Source organism: Lipotes vexillifer, unplaced genomic scaffold, assembly GCF_000442215.2.
Source record: "Lipotes vexillifer unplaced genomic scaffold, Lipotes_vexillifer_v1.1 scaffold1347, whole genome shotgun sequence".
NCBI lineage: Eukaryota > Metazoa > Chordata > Mammalia > Artiodactyla > Lipotidae > Lipotes > Lipotes vexillifer.
This window is the reverse complement of record NW_006796201.1, coordinates 1,171,628-1,188,231: the sequence shown is the minus strand read 5'-3', so window position 1 is coordinate 1,188,231 and position 16,604 is coordinate 1,171,628. Positions and strand designations below refer to the sequence as shown.

Genomic DNA, 16,604 nt, shown 5'->3' with positions numbered 1-16,604 from the left:
GATTTTTTTTTCCCCCTATGGAAAATGCCATTGGAATTTTGATAAGGATTGTGTTGAATCTATAGATGGCTTTGGATAGCAGGGACATTTTAACAATATTAACTCTTTCAATGCATGAACATGGAATGTCCTTCCATTTGTTCCTGTCATCTTTTTTTTTTTTTAAGTTTATTTATTTATTTTTGGCTGCGTTGGATCTTGGTTGCTGCACACAGGCTATCTCTAGTTGTGGTGAGCAGGGGCTACTCTTCGTTGTGGTGCGCAGGCTTCTCATTGCGGTGGCTTCTCCTGTTGCAGAGCACAGGCTCTAGGTGTGCGGGCTTCAGTAGTTGTGGCACATGGGCTCAGTAGTTGTGGCACACGGGCTTAGTTGCTCCGCGGCATGTGGGATCTTCCTGGACAGGGGCTTGAACCCGTGGCCCCTGCACTGGCAGGCAGATTCTTAACCACTGCACCACCAGGGAAAGTCCCCTGTTCTGTCATCTTTCTATTGATTTTTTTAAACAGTTTTGTAGTTTTCATTGTACAATCTATTATGTTTTATTAGACTCAATTAGGAAATTTTTAAAATGAGTTCCTGTTGATACTTCTATTTTGAATAAAACATTTCAGGTTTTTTAAAGTTTCATCTTTACTACATTGATCTGCACTGAATTTGGATTCCTATTTATTTGCTGTATCCAGTAATATATAAAAGTAACTTAAAATTGCAATGAAGTATTATTGCTAACAGTAAGCTTATCGAGTCACATTTCTTTGAATTTTCTCTGTCCTTAAAAATATATCCCACTGTACATCAAGGATGTTCAGATACTGTGTGTTCAGTAGTTATTTGAAATATTCATTTTCACTGTGTTCTTTGTTATCAGCTTGATATTCCAGTTCATTCTTTGTGCTTGATATTAGTTTTTATCTTATTTAATTAAATTTCAAACGTAAATATGGTTCAAAAGTCAAAACCATATAAAAGATACAATCTGTGAATTTTTGTTCTGATTTCTGTGTCTTCTACCCCATTCTCACCCACTCCAATATAGGTAACTTTTTATTAGTTTATGTCTGATCTTTCCTGTGTATTTTTTGCAAAAAAGCAACTACACATATGTATGCATATATACAAAATAAAAAGTAGCATATATATAGAAATTAAAGCTTAAACAAAGAGTAGACTACTTTGTACATAGTCCAAGATGTTTATTCACCAGTTACCAACTCATGGCCATTCCTTTGCTGTGATAAATATTGCTGCAGTGAATAACATTGTGCATGTGTTATATGTATGAAGTGTATAGATTTCTTGGACTTCTGTAAAAATGGAATTTTAAGTGAAATCCTCTCTGTAATCTCTGTTAACCTAGAGCTTATTTTTTCTGCACATGTTAACATGGATGTGTTTATGGGATGGGATCATGCTGTTCAGAGTCCTGCAGCTTTTCAGTCAGTGTCATGGGTATTCTTTTACATAACACTTAGAGGATTAGCTATAAACCACAACTGCTTCGTATTCCTTAGATTGGATGTTTAGGAAACAATTTGTAATACTGTGTACTGTTCTCCAGTTAAAATGTGAAGTAATTTTACATAAGTTGGACGTCTACATACCATTTTATAAGCTTTCTTTCATTTTCCAGTGTGTAGTGAACGTTTACAGCAAAACTACGTTTTAAATGTCTATCACATGTTGGGTGGGATTCCATTGCACGTAGGTAGATAATCCTTCACTGATGGATATTTAGATTGTTTCTAAAATTTTAAATATTAGGAAAAATACTGAGAACACATTTAAACAGTCTTCCAGAATTGCTGTTTTACTTTTTATACAACCATATCTTTGGGAGATTTTTTGTTACCACTGTTCAGGTAACAGCTGTCTTATAGTATATTGCTGTCAAATGTCAGTGCCCTTTCATTCATAGTGTTAAATTGAGAAATGCTGGGGGGAATAACAGTAGTAGAATTACTGCTTGGAAGGATTTAGTGTTTTTGTTGCAAGATTGTTGCTATTATTGTTTCCACTGTTGAAATCCCAGCTCTGTGATAACAAGTCCTTTGGGGTTTTGGAAGACTATGCCTGTGTACAGTTTTAATAATGAAGATAAGGAGGCCTATTGAAGTGGTAGCTGTTTTTGAACTGTTCCTTAAGACTTTGCCTTGATAGGAAATTAATAATTATTTAAAGTCCCTAAGTCCCTGGTGTATTATGGAGACCAATACTAGGCACTGCATATACAAATAGAATGCTCCTGGGCCACAAACTCCTTACAGTTAAGGAATATCTTGGAATCTCAAATTTAGTGATCTTGAAAGAATTTAACATCTAAGCATTTTAGTGGAAAGCTGTTGAATAGTCACTTTATAGCTTTGCATTTAACATATTTCAATAAACATGTTCTATAAAACATTGTGACTCAATTTATATATACACATTATGATGCTAAAGGTTACTTGGAAGGGTCTTAACAACTTGATAGTGTATGCTACTGAGGCAGTTAAATTAAAAATCATCTGTTATTTACTCTCATGTGATTGTTATTTCTAACTAGGAAAATTTCAGTGGGTTTCCATGCCTTTTGGTAGAGTCAAAATACAGGTTGCAAAATCCTAAGTTTCAGTTTACAGTTCTTCAAATATGTAGTGAGCTCCTACTATGTAGTGCTTGTAATAAGTTGGTGGACAATAGACAATTATCACTGCCTTCATGGAATTTACATATGAGGAGATGGGCAAATATAAATGTTACCCATGTTTGGTGATGTAATATGGAAAAAAGGGGGGGTTGCAATTTTGTGGTCAGGGTGATCCTCACTGAGAAGGTGACATTTGTGTAGACTTGAAGAAGTGAGGTAGTTAGCCATCTGGGTATCTGGAAGAAGAGGATTCCAGGCAGAGGCATCTAAGGTGAGAGTGTGCTGGAGAAGCAGCAAGGAGGCCATTGTAGCTAAAGGGAATTGAGCAAGGGGGAGTGAAGAAGAGGAAGGCCAGAAGAGTACCGGTGGCTAGGTTCCATCAAGCTGTGTTCGTTCATAGGCCATTATAAGGGTTCAGGCTTCCATTCTGAGTCAGTGGAGGATTTTGAGCACAGGATGACCTATCTGAGGTTTTTTTTTTATATATAAATTTATTTATTTTATTTATTTATTGTTTCTGGCTGCGTTGGGTCTTCATTGCTGCGCGTGGGTTTTTCTCTGGTTGCAGCGAGCAGGGCCTACTCTTCGTTGAGGTTTTGTGGGCTTCTCATTCTGGTGGCTTCTCTTGTTGTGGAGCACGGGCTCTAGGCGCTCGGGCTTCAGTAGTTGTGGCATGTGGGCTCAGTAGTTGTGGCTCGCGGGCTCTAGAGTGCAGGCTCAGTAGTTGTGGCACAGAGGCTTAGTTGCTCTGCGGCATACGGGATCTTCCCGGACCAGGGATCGAACCTGTGTCCCCTGCACTGACAGGCGGTTTCTCAACCACTTCATCACCAGGGAAGCCCTGAGTTTTTAATATTTGAAAAGTCTTTTTCTTTGGCTGTTGTGTTGAGAATAGACTTGTAGGGAGCAAGGGTGGAAGCAGGGAGAGTAGTTAGGAAGTTAACAGTAATCCAAGTGAGAAATGATGGTGCTTTGTTATCATAGCTATGGTGAGAAATGACTGGATTCTGTGTATATATATATTTTTAATTAATTTATTTTTGGCTGTGTTGGGTCTTCGTTTCTGTGCGAGGGCTTTCTCTAGTTGTGGCAAGCAGGGGCCACTCTTCATCGCGGTGCGCGGGCCTCTCACTATTGCGGCCTCTCTTGTTGCGGGGCACAGGCTCCAGACACGCAGGCTCAGTAGTTGTGGCTCACGGGCCTAGTTGCTCTGCGGCATGTGGGATCTTCCCAGACCAGGGCTCGAACCTGTGTCCCCTGCATTGGCAGGCAGATTCTCAACCACTGCGCCACCAGGGAAGCCCCCTGTGTATATTTTATAGGTAGAGCCAAAAGAATTTTTTGACAGATTGATTACGGGGAGTGGGAAGTCTAAGAATTTGGCCTGAGTAACTTTAAGGACAGAGTTGGTATCAACTGAGATGGGGTAAACACGTACGGGGTGGAACATTATGGGGGGCAGGGTGTGAAGATCAAGAGCTTTTTTTTTTTTTGGACTGTGCCACGCAGCATGTGGGATCTTGGTTCCCTGACCAGGAATCGAACCCGAGCCCCCTGCATTGGAAGTGCAGAATCTTAACCACTGGACCACCAGGGAAGTCCCAGGAGTTCAGTTTTGAACATGTTGTACAATATTTGAGATGTCATTAGGAAATTAAATAATATATTTATAGACATCGTGAGAAATTTGGGTTGGAGATAGAACTTATAGGAGTTATTGCTATAGGTGGTTTTGAAAGCCATAAGACTGAAGTATATCAAGAAAATGAATATAGAGAAGTCCAAGGACTCCAATACTGTGAGGTCAAAAAAGGAAGGGCCGGTAAAGGAGACTGAGAACAAGAGACCAGTGAAATGGCATTTTAGAAACAAAGTAACAAAAGTGTATCTTGGAGGGAGGGATCAGCTTGTCTGAGGCTTCTGGATGGTTAAGGTGATCACATGTCCTAGTTTATACCTGTTGTCTTGGTGTAAATTGTTAATGGTACCCTCTTTATTTTCAGAAGCGTCCTAGTTTGGTTAATAAATTATGTTGTCATCCTACTAATAGATCTCATAAGGTGATGGTTCAAAATTGGTCATTAGTTTAATGCATTAACTTGCTCATGTAATGACGATTGGCTTGTTGAAATTTGTGTTACACTAGTATTTTTATCCTTCGCAGTCTTTTTTTTTTTTTTTGGCCATGCCTCGAGGCTTGTGGGATCTTAGCTGCCCAACCAGGGATTGAACCCAGGTCCTGGCAGCAAAAGCGCTACGTCCTAACCACTGGACCACCAGGGAATTCCCTCCTTCACAGCCTTTAGATGTTAACATGGAGAAGTTGTAACCCTTGTCATGGGGCTCATATCAGAAGAGAAGATAAAGTTGAAGTGCCAAAGTATCAGGAATTCATTTTCTTGGAAGGTCGTTCAACACTTGTTTTGCTGGATTTGTGCTGTACCATAGGTAAAAAAGTAATTAAAATAGGCTATGATCACATCTATTTCATGATAAAGTGATTCTGTTGTCCCTCTGTGTCAGCATTTGTGATACAAATTCTGAGCAAGGAGAAACTTTATGTCTTGCAAACTTATCATCTACTGCCTTTTTGTGCCTTTTTGTATGTAATTGTGAATAATAATTATTAGATGTGTGTAATATAGTGTAAAGTAACTACTGTTCATGTGAATAATATACTTTGAATAGTACAGTTTTAGCTGAATGCAACTTGTAAAAATTAAAAATACTTTGAATTATATTTGGCACTAAGAATGAACATTTTATTTTATTGTTTTAGTTTTAGTTTAGTTTTTTGGCCGCACCATGCAACTTGCAGGATCTTTAGTTTCCTGGCCAGGGATTGAACCTGGGGCCACTCAGTGAGAAGGCCAAGTCCTCACCACTGGACCCCCAGGGAATTCTTATCTGTGTCCTTTTTTTTTTTTGTCTTAATGAGTATCTTTCCTGCACAGTTTTGCTTCATTCTTTTTAACAACTGCCTTGTTTAGATATACCATAATTTATTTAAGCAGTTACTTTTTGCTGCACTTTCTTTTTGCTATGATACACAGTATTTCAGTCAAAACCTCTGTTTCCTTTGAGTTCTTGAGGCAATATACATGGAGGGATACAGTCTTAATTGTGGAATTTAGGTTCAGGGTTAGTGTAAGAAACACTTTTTACAATATTGCCACTTTGAGTTTCAGAAAAGATGGTGCCAGTTAATAATGTTAACAATCTGATAAGTCCTCTGTTTTATGGTGTGTTCTCAGACTTGGATTTTTGATAGTCTGATACAGAAAATATGCTGTCATCGTAATATGAAGGAACAACTTGCTCTAAGAATTTATAGCAAGCAAGTTTAGTTACATATAATGGATAGATATAAACACAATTTATCTTTAACTTCTCATATGTTATTACTTTAGAATAAACAAAAATACCTTGCCACATTCCCAAGGTTCTCTTACTCTTTTTTTTTTTAAGGAGGATGTGGAAAAGGATAACATAGGTAGAATCTTTGCTTTGTATGAACAAAACAGAACAAAAATGTAGGGACAGTGTAGTTTTTCTACATTGTTAATAAGTTATTAAAGATAAAGGCTTAAATGCTCTTACCAAGGGCCTTTTAATCTTCATGAATTTTCTTTACCTTACATAGTAAGTTCTGATAGTAATGAAAGTATGAGCAGATTTCAGATCATGAAGCTGTGGACAAGCTTAGCTCCTTGGATTCAAAGATTTTTGTTTCAGCAGTGGTACTTGGTGAATTCTTAAAAAAACTTGTGGTGTTTTTTGTTTGTTTTTTTGTGTTGTGATACAGAATGTTCCTCTGACTCAGCAGGTTGTTGGAATTAAAATGATAAGCATCCTGTCATTTTAGCTATATTGCTGCTTCGAGCTTCCCTTTCTAAATTTTCCTAGTGCAGGAAGGAATTTGGGTTCTGAGGCCCTTAACTTACTTTTAAGCTAGCTGTTCAAATACCTATAACATATATCCTAAGATAAAACTTAAAGACCAAACTATTGTCTGATTCTGAAGCAATACATAAGTTGTAAGGTGAATAAATGGGATCTTATAAATAAGTTGTAGATAGTGTGAGAAGAGGGATTGAACATGTCAGATGAGTGTTTCTTTCCACAGACCCTAATTTTACTTAAGTACCTTTCTGTGGCTTCTAAAGGGAATAGTATAAATTATCATTGAAATTGATAGAGTAGAAACCTCAAATATTATAGGACGTCTTGCTAAAATGACAACTTTTTGGTGGGTGGGTGGGTGTGGTTTTTTCTTTTTTATACCAGCCCTACCTAATTTTTAAAACTTGGCATCTTTCATCAATAGTGGTTGAGACGTCTTACTTTTTTAAAAAGATCCTTAGTGGTATTTCAGGTATTAAGATGGAAAGATGGTTATTTAACCCTTTTTAACCCTAATAAAACATTAACTAATTAAAATATCTTTTTTTTTTAACAGGTGCCATGTTTCAGAACAGAGTAAGACCCCTGGTAAAGAACTGAAGACACTGTACAGACACCAGATATAGGCTAATTACAAAGAAAGCATTAACCTGCCTCTGAGGTGACTAAAGGGGAATAATGGTGATTTTGCGCCGGGCTCGGCCGCCTGCTTCCGCCCCAACCAGCAATGAATCTTGACTCGCTCTCGCTGGCCTTGTCTCAAATCAGCTACCTGGTGGACAATTTAACCAAGAAAAACTACCGAGCCAGCCAGCAGGAAATACAGCATGTAAGTAAACTAGTGAGAAAACAAGCACCATTAAAGGAATGAGTATGCAGTGAAAAGAAAATTGGAAATTTTTGTGGGTATGTTGCATGAAAAGTAACTTTTGCCCCTTATTTCAAGTGATTTCAGTTTAATATATAAAAGAGAGCTTTCACAAGGTTGTTTAGCTGTCACCATCTAACTCCAGAATGTGTTCATCACCCCTAAAAGAAACACCTGAATTCATTAGCAGTTGCTTTCCATTTCTTCTTCCCTCCAGCCCCTGGTAACCACTAACCTACTTTGTGCTTCCATGGATTTGCCTTTCTGGACATTTCATATAAATGGAATCATACCATATGAGGCCTTTTGTTTCTGCCTTCTTTCACTAGCATAAGTTTTCAAGGTTGATCCATGTTGGAGCATGCATTTAGATATTTAGGTTTGGTTCCACTTTTTGGCTGTTGTGAATATTGTGGCTGTCAACATTCATTTACAAGTTTTGGGTGGATGTTTATTTTAAAGGTTGAGGATATATACCAAAAAATGGAATTGCTGGGTCATATGGTAACTCTGACTTTCTAAAGAACTGCTAGACTGTTTTCCAGAACACTGTATCACTTTTCACTTCTAGGAGCAGTGTAAGAAGGCTCTAGTTTTTCTTGATCCTCACTAATACTTGTTATTGTGTGTCTTTGCTTTTAGACATTCTAGTGGGTGTGAACTGGTCTCTCATTGTAGTTTTGATTTAGAGTTAATGATGCTGAGCATCTTTTCATGTGCTTATTTGTATATCTTTGGAGAAATTTCAGTTTGTCCCCCCACAATCTTTTTTAAATTGTTTATTATTTATTTGGCTGCGTCAGGTCTTAGTTGCAGCTCCAGAACACATGGGCTCAATAGTTGTGGCACTTGGGCTCTCTAGTTGTGGCACGTGGGCTTAATTGCCCCAGGGCATGTGGGATCTTAGTTCCCCGACCAGGGATTGAACCCGTGTCCCCTGCATTGGAAGGTGGATTCTTACCTACTGGACCACCAGGGAAGTACCCCCCTGCCACCAGAGAAGCCCTAATTTTATTTTTAAAATAGATAATATAGTGGGACTTCCCTGGCCAGTGCAGGGGACATGGGTTCGAGCCCTGGTCCAGGAAGATCCCACATGCCGCAGAACAACTAAGCCCACGAGCCACAACTACTGAGCCCTCGTGCCACAACTGCTGAAGCCTGTGAGCCTAGAGCCTGTGGTCCACAAGAGAAGCCACCACAATGAGGAGCCCGCACACTACAATGAAGAGTAGCCCCCGCTCGCCACAACTAGAGAAAGCCCACTTGCAGTAGCAGACCCAAGGCAGCCAAAAATAAATAAATAAATTTAAAAAAATAGATAATATATTAACCTGATTACTCTAGCTACCCATTTCTCCTACCCATAGGCAACTGATACTAGCTATTTCTTAACTGTCCTTACAAAGATATTTGCATATAGAAAATAGGGAAATATTTCCCATCCCTTTTCATATGGTGACATACAGTATAAGCTGTTCTGCATCTTGATTTATTTAATTTGTTTAGTTAACTAGTTTATCCTGGAAATGATTCCTTATCCATACACAAAAGGCTTCATTCTTTTAAGGGTGCATAGTAAACCATGGTATGGGTGAATCATAGAATTTACTTCACTATTGATGCACATTTAGGTTATGTAAATTTTTTTTTTTTTTTTGCTATTGACAGTGTTGTTACAAGGTTATTTCTTGCATGCATATATCTGTCAGTATGTTTGTAAGATAGATTCCTAGAAACTCAAGCTTGGGCAACTCTTCTGCTCTGCTCTCTAATGGAAAAGCTCAATTCTTAGAATTATATATTTCTATTTGATTTTTTTCTTTACATGTAGCACTGTTTCTCTGGTACATTGAAAAAGCAGGTGTGTATGCTTATGGAGTTTATTACATTTGATGCTGCTTTGACAAATATAGTGCTTAAGTTCATTGTTCTAATACCTTCAGTGGTCCTCTTACTACCGAACAAAGTCAAAGCTCCTCAGTAAAAAGTTTCAGGACCCTACTGTAAGTCCAGTTCTAAATGCTTTTCTTGGAATTCTGTTCTTTCAAGAATCAAATCCAATACCACCTTGCCAGTGAAGACTTACCCTCCTTTTCCTTTATTTGGATTAATTCCTTAGGCTCATTCTGAAAGCTGTGTTGGTCTGAATGTGACCTAACAGTTTTTCATGCAGCTACTCTTTAAACTTCTGCTGTGTGTCACGTACTCTTTTTGTGTGTGTGTGAGCTTTTTTTTCAAAGATTTAATAACATGTATACATGGGAGAGACTGAGGAAAACTGAGTAACTCTTAATCAACTTTTTACTGAATTAAAATGTATATACCAAACAATTCATAAATCATAAGTGTGCAGATGAATTTTTATAAAGTGAACATAGCTATTAATAACCATGCAGATTAAGAAAATTGATACTAGCATCTCAGAAGCTGTTTTAGTTGTTGAACATATCACTTATGACCCAGCAGTTCTGTTTCTGTGTGTGTACCAAACAGAAATGCATATATACATTGATCAAAAAAACATATATTATGATAGCCCAAAGTTGGAAACAACTGAGTGTCCATCAACAAGGTATACTAAAAAGCAGTGAGACTATTTTGTGGAACAACATGGATTGATCTTACAGTGCTGAGTGAAAAATGCTAAACATTCTGTCAGTTCAGTAATTCTGTGTACGGTCAGTTCTCTCGTCATAGCAACCATTCAAGCATTTACAGTGTTCCAAGCATTATTGTTAATGTGATTTTATGTCAGTTCTCACATTTTTGTCGCAGTCATGCAGGATGGGTAGTGGGTAGTATTGTTCCATTTTACACTAAGGTTCAAAGACATTAAATATTTTTGCCCACTGGTACTCTGCCTGAAAGTGGCAGATGTGAGATTGGAACCCACAACATTCCTATGTTGAATCTCTTTGTAATTGTTCACGGAAGACAAAGAAGTAGAAGGAAATTAGAGACTCTGGATTGGGAGGTCATCTAGTCCCAAGTTTGATGCCCTGACAGCCCCTACTCTAAAACGTCTTCCACTTTTTGTCAGAGTGGCCTTTCTAAAATGTATATCTCTAATAGTCTCTTTGCCACTTTAAAATCTTCTGTGTGTCTCTGTCCCACTCAATTTAAAGCTCATACTCCTAAGCTGGGCCTCTATTGCTGTTCTTTTGGAAGCAGATATGAGACATTTTGGAATGCAGGTTATTTATAAGGTTTCAACACCTGTAGGAGAAGGAGGACTGGTTGGAAACAGAATTGGACAGAAGGAGAACTACAGTGGAAATCTTCATCAACTCCATGCGGAATTCTGGGATGGGTATCAGAGTTGTCCCATAGGGGGCCCAAATGGCTAGGCCTTCATATCCCTGTTGTTATTGTGTGAGGACTCCCTCGGGAGGGCATGTTCCCTTGGGTAGTATGATTGCAGCTTAGACAGACACTGAAGGAGCTGATTGCTGGGGCACCTGCAACTTTAACTTGAAGTGGGAAATATGGTGGCACTGTCTGAATTTACCCCAGCAAGGTTCTACGTGATCTGGTCAATTTAATACTATATTTTAATTGGTTTGATCACCTTCCCTACTCCCAAGACCTCATGGTGTGGGACTATCCTTTAGTTTATGTCTCTTAAACCTGACATTTAGTAAGTGTTCAAATGCAATTGGAATGAAAGAAGGAATAAATTAATAAGTAATTAATTTTGAAGGTAAATGTTAGAATGCTTGGTTTCAGCCTATGGCTGAGGTTTTCAGTGTTACAGATATTCTTTAGACAAGTGTGTCCTCAGTGCTACCCTTGCAGATAATCCCCTCTCTTTTATTTTTAGAATGATTAGGAATTTAGAACTGGGATGGGAGCAGGGTTCTAGTTCTTGACTCTGTCTTGATTTCCTTTGGTGATATGTAAAGGCTTATTGCAGTTCTTAGATGCCTAATATATTTTAGTGCCATACTTTTTGGGGCTTAGACTAATAGGTTGGCTAGGATTGTGTTTCCTTTGTTATTTCTCCTACTGACAAGTAGGAAGAAGGAATGTTTATTGTATTTATTAGATGTATGAGTTCCCTAAACATGAACAACGAGCTAGTTAGTATTACCATTTTATAGATGAAAAAACAAGTTTAAAATTTAATTTGCCCCCTCAGTCAGGATTTTATGATGTTCTTTAGAGCAGCGTCCCCAACCTTTTTAGCACCAGTGATCATTTTGTGGAAAAAATGGGCGGGGATGCGGGAGGGAGATGGTGATGGTTCAGGCGGTAATGCGAGCGATGGGGAGTGCAGATGAAGCTTTGCTCCTTGCCCACTGCTCACCACCGCTCACCTCCCGCTGTGCGGCTGCTTGTGCGGCTGCTTGTTCGAGGCCCAGGGCTTGGGGACCCCTGCTTTAGAGAGTAGCTCCTATAGTTGTTCTTTTCTTTAAAAATATTTGTTGTCATTATTAAAGAAATTATGTAAGTAAAATATAGAAAAAATAAAATCAACTCTGGTTTTTCTACTCAGCTTTTTAACACTTCTGAGTATTTTTGTCTTTGCATTAAAAGTAGCTTATAAAAATATTTTATACCGTTCTTTAAATGATAGTCTCTGTAAATATAATTTTAAAACGTTTTATTAAAATTTAAAATTTATTTCATTTATAAAAATATAAAATAAAAGTTAAAATTTATTAATAAGTAAAATTTATATTAAAATTAAGTAAAATTTATTTATGCTACTCACACACATGAGTAGTATAATATAACCCCCATGAATCTATCATCTACCTTCATTTGAAGTCATGACCAATCTTGTTTCATCTAACCCATTGTCCTCAGTTGTTTTAAAGCAGATCCCAGTTATAATTTCATCTATTTATATAAACCTAACCTCAATACTGTTATCACATCTTTTTTTTTTTAATTTATTTATTTACTTTTGGCTGTGTTGGGTCTTCATTTCTGTGCGAGGGCTTTCCCTAGTTGCGGCAAGCGGGGGCCACTCTTCATCGCGGTGCGCAGGGCTCTCACTATCGCCACCTCTCCTGCTGCGGAGCACAGGCTCCGGACGCGCAGGCTCAGCCTCAGCAGTCTTGGCTCACAGGCCCAGCTGCTCCGCGGCATGTGGGATCCTCCCAGACCAGGGCTTGAACCCATGTCCCCTTCATTAGCAGGCAGACTCTCAACCACTGTGCCACCAGGGAAGCCCTATCACATCTTTTTTTAAAAAAAGCACAGTAATTCTTTTTTAAAAAATTGTATTGACGTATATTTGATTTACAATGTGTTTCTGGTGTACAGCAGAGTGATTCAGTTATACATATGTATATTTTTCATATTCCTTTCCATTATGGTTTATTACAGGACACTGAATATAGTTCCCTGTACTATATAGGAGGATGTTGCTGTTTATCCATTCTGTTTAATAGTTTGCACCTGCTAATCCCAAACTTCCTAATCCTCCCCCACACCCCATCCCCCAGCAAAATAATTCTTAAACATCAAATATCTAGTTAACATTCACATTTCCTCAATTTGCTTCATAAAAAAATTTTTAAAGTTGACTTGAGTTACGACCACCCCCCACCCCTTTCCCCAGTCTGTTTGTTGCATTGGCCCTTACTAAATCTCTTTTCAGTTTAAATCTGTGGGTTTTCTCTCCCTCTATTTTTCTTGCAGTTATTTTGTTAAAGAAATCAGGTTGTCCTGTAGTTACCCACAGTCTGAATATTGCTGATTACTTTCCCAGCATGGTATTTTTTTTTTTTTTTTTGCGGTACACGGGCCTCTCACTATTGTGGCCTCTCCCGCTGCGGAGCACAGGCTCCGGACGCGCAGGCTCAGCGGCCATGGCTCACGGACCCAGCCACTCCGCGGCATATGGGATCCTCGCGGACCGGGGCACGAACCCATGTCCCCCGCAACGGCAGGCGGACTCCCAACCACTGCGCCACCAGGGAAGCCCTTACATTCCCAGCATGGTATTTTATATGTTCTTCTGACTGTTGTATTTCCTGTAAATTGGTAATTAAATTTGGGAGCTTAATCAGATTAAGGTTTTTTCTCCCTTAGGACAGTTTTACAGGTGGTGGTGTATACTTTTATTAGGAGGTTCACAATGTCTAGTCATCTCTATTTTTGTTAACTTTTAGCAGGCTTTGTTCATTGCCTGGATTCATTGATTTGTTAGGGATTGCAAAGTGGTGACATTCTAGTTGTTAGGCGTTTTTTATTAGTTGAAATAGTTCTGTAAAGGGAAACTTGCCCTTACCAACTGTAACTATCTGGTTGCCTGAAGTACAGTTTATATAGGAAGGGCTTGATTCTCTCTGTTTGCCGGTTTTCAAAATGACTTGTTTCCTAGCATCCTCCAAATATGACCAATAAATGAGTTTTTTAATAATAGGAACTCATGTATTTTTAACATATTTGATGTGTTTGAATTCATTGAAAGTATTATTGATATTCATCCATTATCCTCTTTGGCAGTGTAAACTTATTCATGTTGGCTTCTGAGTCCTTTTGACCGTATTCTTATTCGTCGTCTTTGTTGTGATTCCAGAAACTTGGAAACTGAAATATTCCAGACTCATATGTTTCTTGCTTCAGACCTGGAAAATTAGCAATTTCTCTAAGAGGTCTTGGTTTTATTTTACTGGGAAATGGTATTTAGAGATTACCGTCTCTCGTGTAAATAAATGATTAAGACCATTTAAGTGATACAAACAAACTTTATTTAACATTTCATGAAATGGACAGTCTTACTTCAGAGAACTGCAAATGGGCAGAAGACAGGAACCTTTTATAGGGCAAAGAATAAAGAACAGCGACTTCGCTGGTGGTCCAGTGGTTAAAACTCCGTGCTCCCAACGCAAGGGGCACGGGTTCAAGCCCTGGTCAGGAAACTAAGATTCCACATGCTGCCTGGCACAGCCAAAAAAAAAAAAGAATAAAGAAAAGACAAATAGAAAATATATGATTGGCTGGGACCACATAGTCAACCTTATTAGGGGTTAGATAGGGGTTAGAACACCCAGAATCGGCTTGGTGTTTGGGAATTGGCTGGCTGAGTATACTGTGTTTCTGGTCAAGTGAAACATTTACGGGGACTCCAGAGTTATCTAAGTTTTGGTTTGCTGATGTTACACCAAGGGCAGGAATACTCCATTTTGGGCCTAGAAAGTTATTTCAACACTTGTATTGTTTACTGATACTCAGTTGGCCATTATTAGGCCTTTCAGTGGACAAAGCTAAGGAGAAAATACACCATGATGTCATACTAATACTTCCAGTTTAATTTCAGGACCAAGGGATTTTTATTTCAATTCATTACCTAAAATCTGTCTCTCCTTACTTCCAGTGCAGAAAATTCCCGTTTTCAGTAATGAAGTCATTTGTTTTATTCCACACTCCACAGTCAAGAGTCTTAGATTATCTGTGACTCTACTTAACAGCACTGTGATTATGGAAAATAGTTTACCATTTTTTGGTGGGGTTGGTGGGGGCACTTTTAAGGTATATCTCACTAGAGATGTAAAATCAAGTTACTGTTTTAAAGTCATTTAAAATGGTTCTTCTTGGCATAGTTATGCCACACCACCAACTGGATATGGAGTTTGGGTTCATTGTTTGCATATTATTTTCAATATTTACAAAGTACTTTTAATAGTAATCTAATTTTGCTTGATACCATGTAAAACGTTTATTTCCAAAGTCAAATCTATAAAATGACTTTTATTAAAAGAGTAGTTTATGCAATGAGGTATCACCTCACACCAGTCAGAATGGCCATTATTAAAGATAAGTACAAATACTAAATGCTGGAGAGGGTGTGGAGAAAAAGGAACCCTCCTACACTGCTGGTGGGAATGTAAATTGGTGCAGCCACTATGGAGAACACTATGGAGGTTACTTAAAAAGCTAAAAATAGAGTTACCATATGATCCTGCAATCCCACTCCAGGGCATATATTGGCAGAAAACTCTTAATTAGGAAAGATACATGCACGCCCAGTGTTCATAGCAGCACTATTACAATACCCAAGACGTGGAAGCAACCTAAATGTCCATTGAGAGATGAATGGATAAAGAAGGTGTGTGTGTGTGTGTGTGTGTGTGCACACACAGTGGAATATTAGCCATAAAAAAGAATTAAAGAATGAAAAAATGACATTTGCAGGAACATGGATGGACTTAGAGATATCATATTAAGTAAGAGAAAGAGAAATATATGAAATCACTTATTTGTGGAATCTACAAAAATGATACAAATGAACTAATTTACGAAACAGAAAGAGACACAGACATCGAAAACAAACTCACGGTTACCAAAGGGGATAGTGGAGGGTAGGGGGAGATAAATTAGGAGTTTGGGATTAATAAATACACCCTACTATTATATAAAATAGGTAAATAACAAGGACCTGTATAGCACAGGGAACTATACTCAATATCTTATAACAACCTATAAAAGAAAAGAATCTGAAAAAAATAAATATATGTAACTGAATCACTTTGCTGTACACTTGAAAACTAACACAATGTAAATTAACTATACTTCAGTTTAAAAAAATTTTTTTAAAGAGTTGCTTAGTCTTATTAAAAATGCATATTGAAATGGATTGAGTACTTGCAGCCTGTTCTTTTACTGCAGTTTTTATATTCCTGAAAATATCTTTTATTTTCATACATTTTTTTGACCATAGATCATTGTCAGAAGATTTGTTTCATTTGGAACTCAGGTGCCGTTACCTGAGTTCTTTCATGCTTGAGAATATCTTTCTTGTTTTTATTGGAAGTCCAGTTATCACTAGATATATATATTCCCCCTAGTTTTGCAAATATTGTTCCCCATTATTCTTTCAACAGCATCAGTTGCCAAAAGCTGCCTATCTTCCTTTGTCTCTCTCCTCCCTCATGCATTTTAGGTGACTAACTTTTCCTGCATTCCTAACCTCAATATATCTATGAATTTCCTTTTTTTAAAAAAAATTAATTAATTAATTAATTAGGCTGTGTTGGGTGTTTGTTGCTGCGCACGGGCTTTCTCTAGTTGTGGCGAGCGGGGGCTACTCTTCATTACGGTGCACACAGGCTTTTCATTGCGGTGGCTTCTCTTGTTGTGGAGCACAGGCTCTAGGCGCGCGAGCTTCAGTAGTCGTGGGGCATGGGCTTAGTTGCTCCGTGGCATGTGCGATCTTCCTGGACCAGGGCTCGAACCTGTGTCCCCTGCAT

General features: G+C 38.2%; 1 protein-coding gene and 1 non-coding gene across 3 annotated transcripts in view; one reads left to right on the top strand and one right to left on the bottom strand.

The window, feature by feature from the left end:
- The window catches only part of CNOT1 (CCR4-NOT transcription complex subunit 1), a 101,607-nt gene that overhangs the window by 21,504 nt on the left and 63,499 nt on the right, over positions 1-16,604 (top strand). For both annotated transcript variants that reach the window (XM_007468322.1, XM_007468321.1), the window contains exon 2: positions 7,087-7,359. In XM_007468322.1, the coding sequence (XP_007468384.1) occupies positions 7,258-7,359 (102 nt within the window). In that variant the 5' untranslated portion in view covers positions 7,087-7,257. The remainder of the gene's footprint in view (positions 1-7,086; positions 7,360-16,604) is intronic.
- Positions 4,152-4,224, bottom strand: TRNAG-UCC (transfer RNA glycine (anticodon UCC)). The gene has a single exon. It is a non-coding gene; the product is annotated as a tRNA-Gly (tRNA).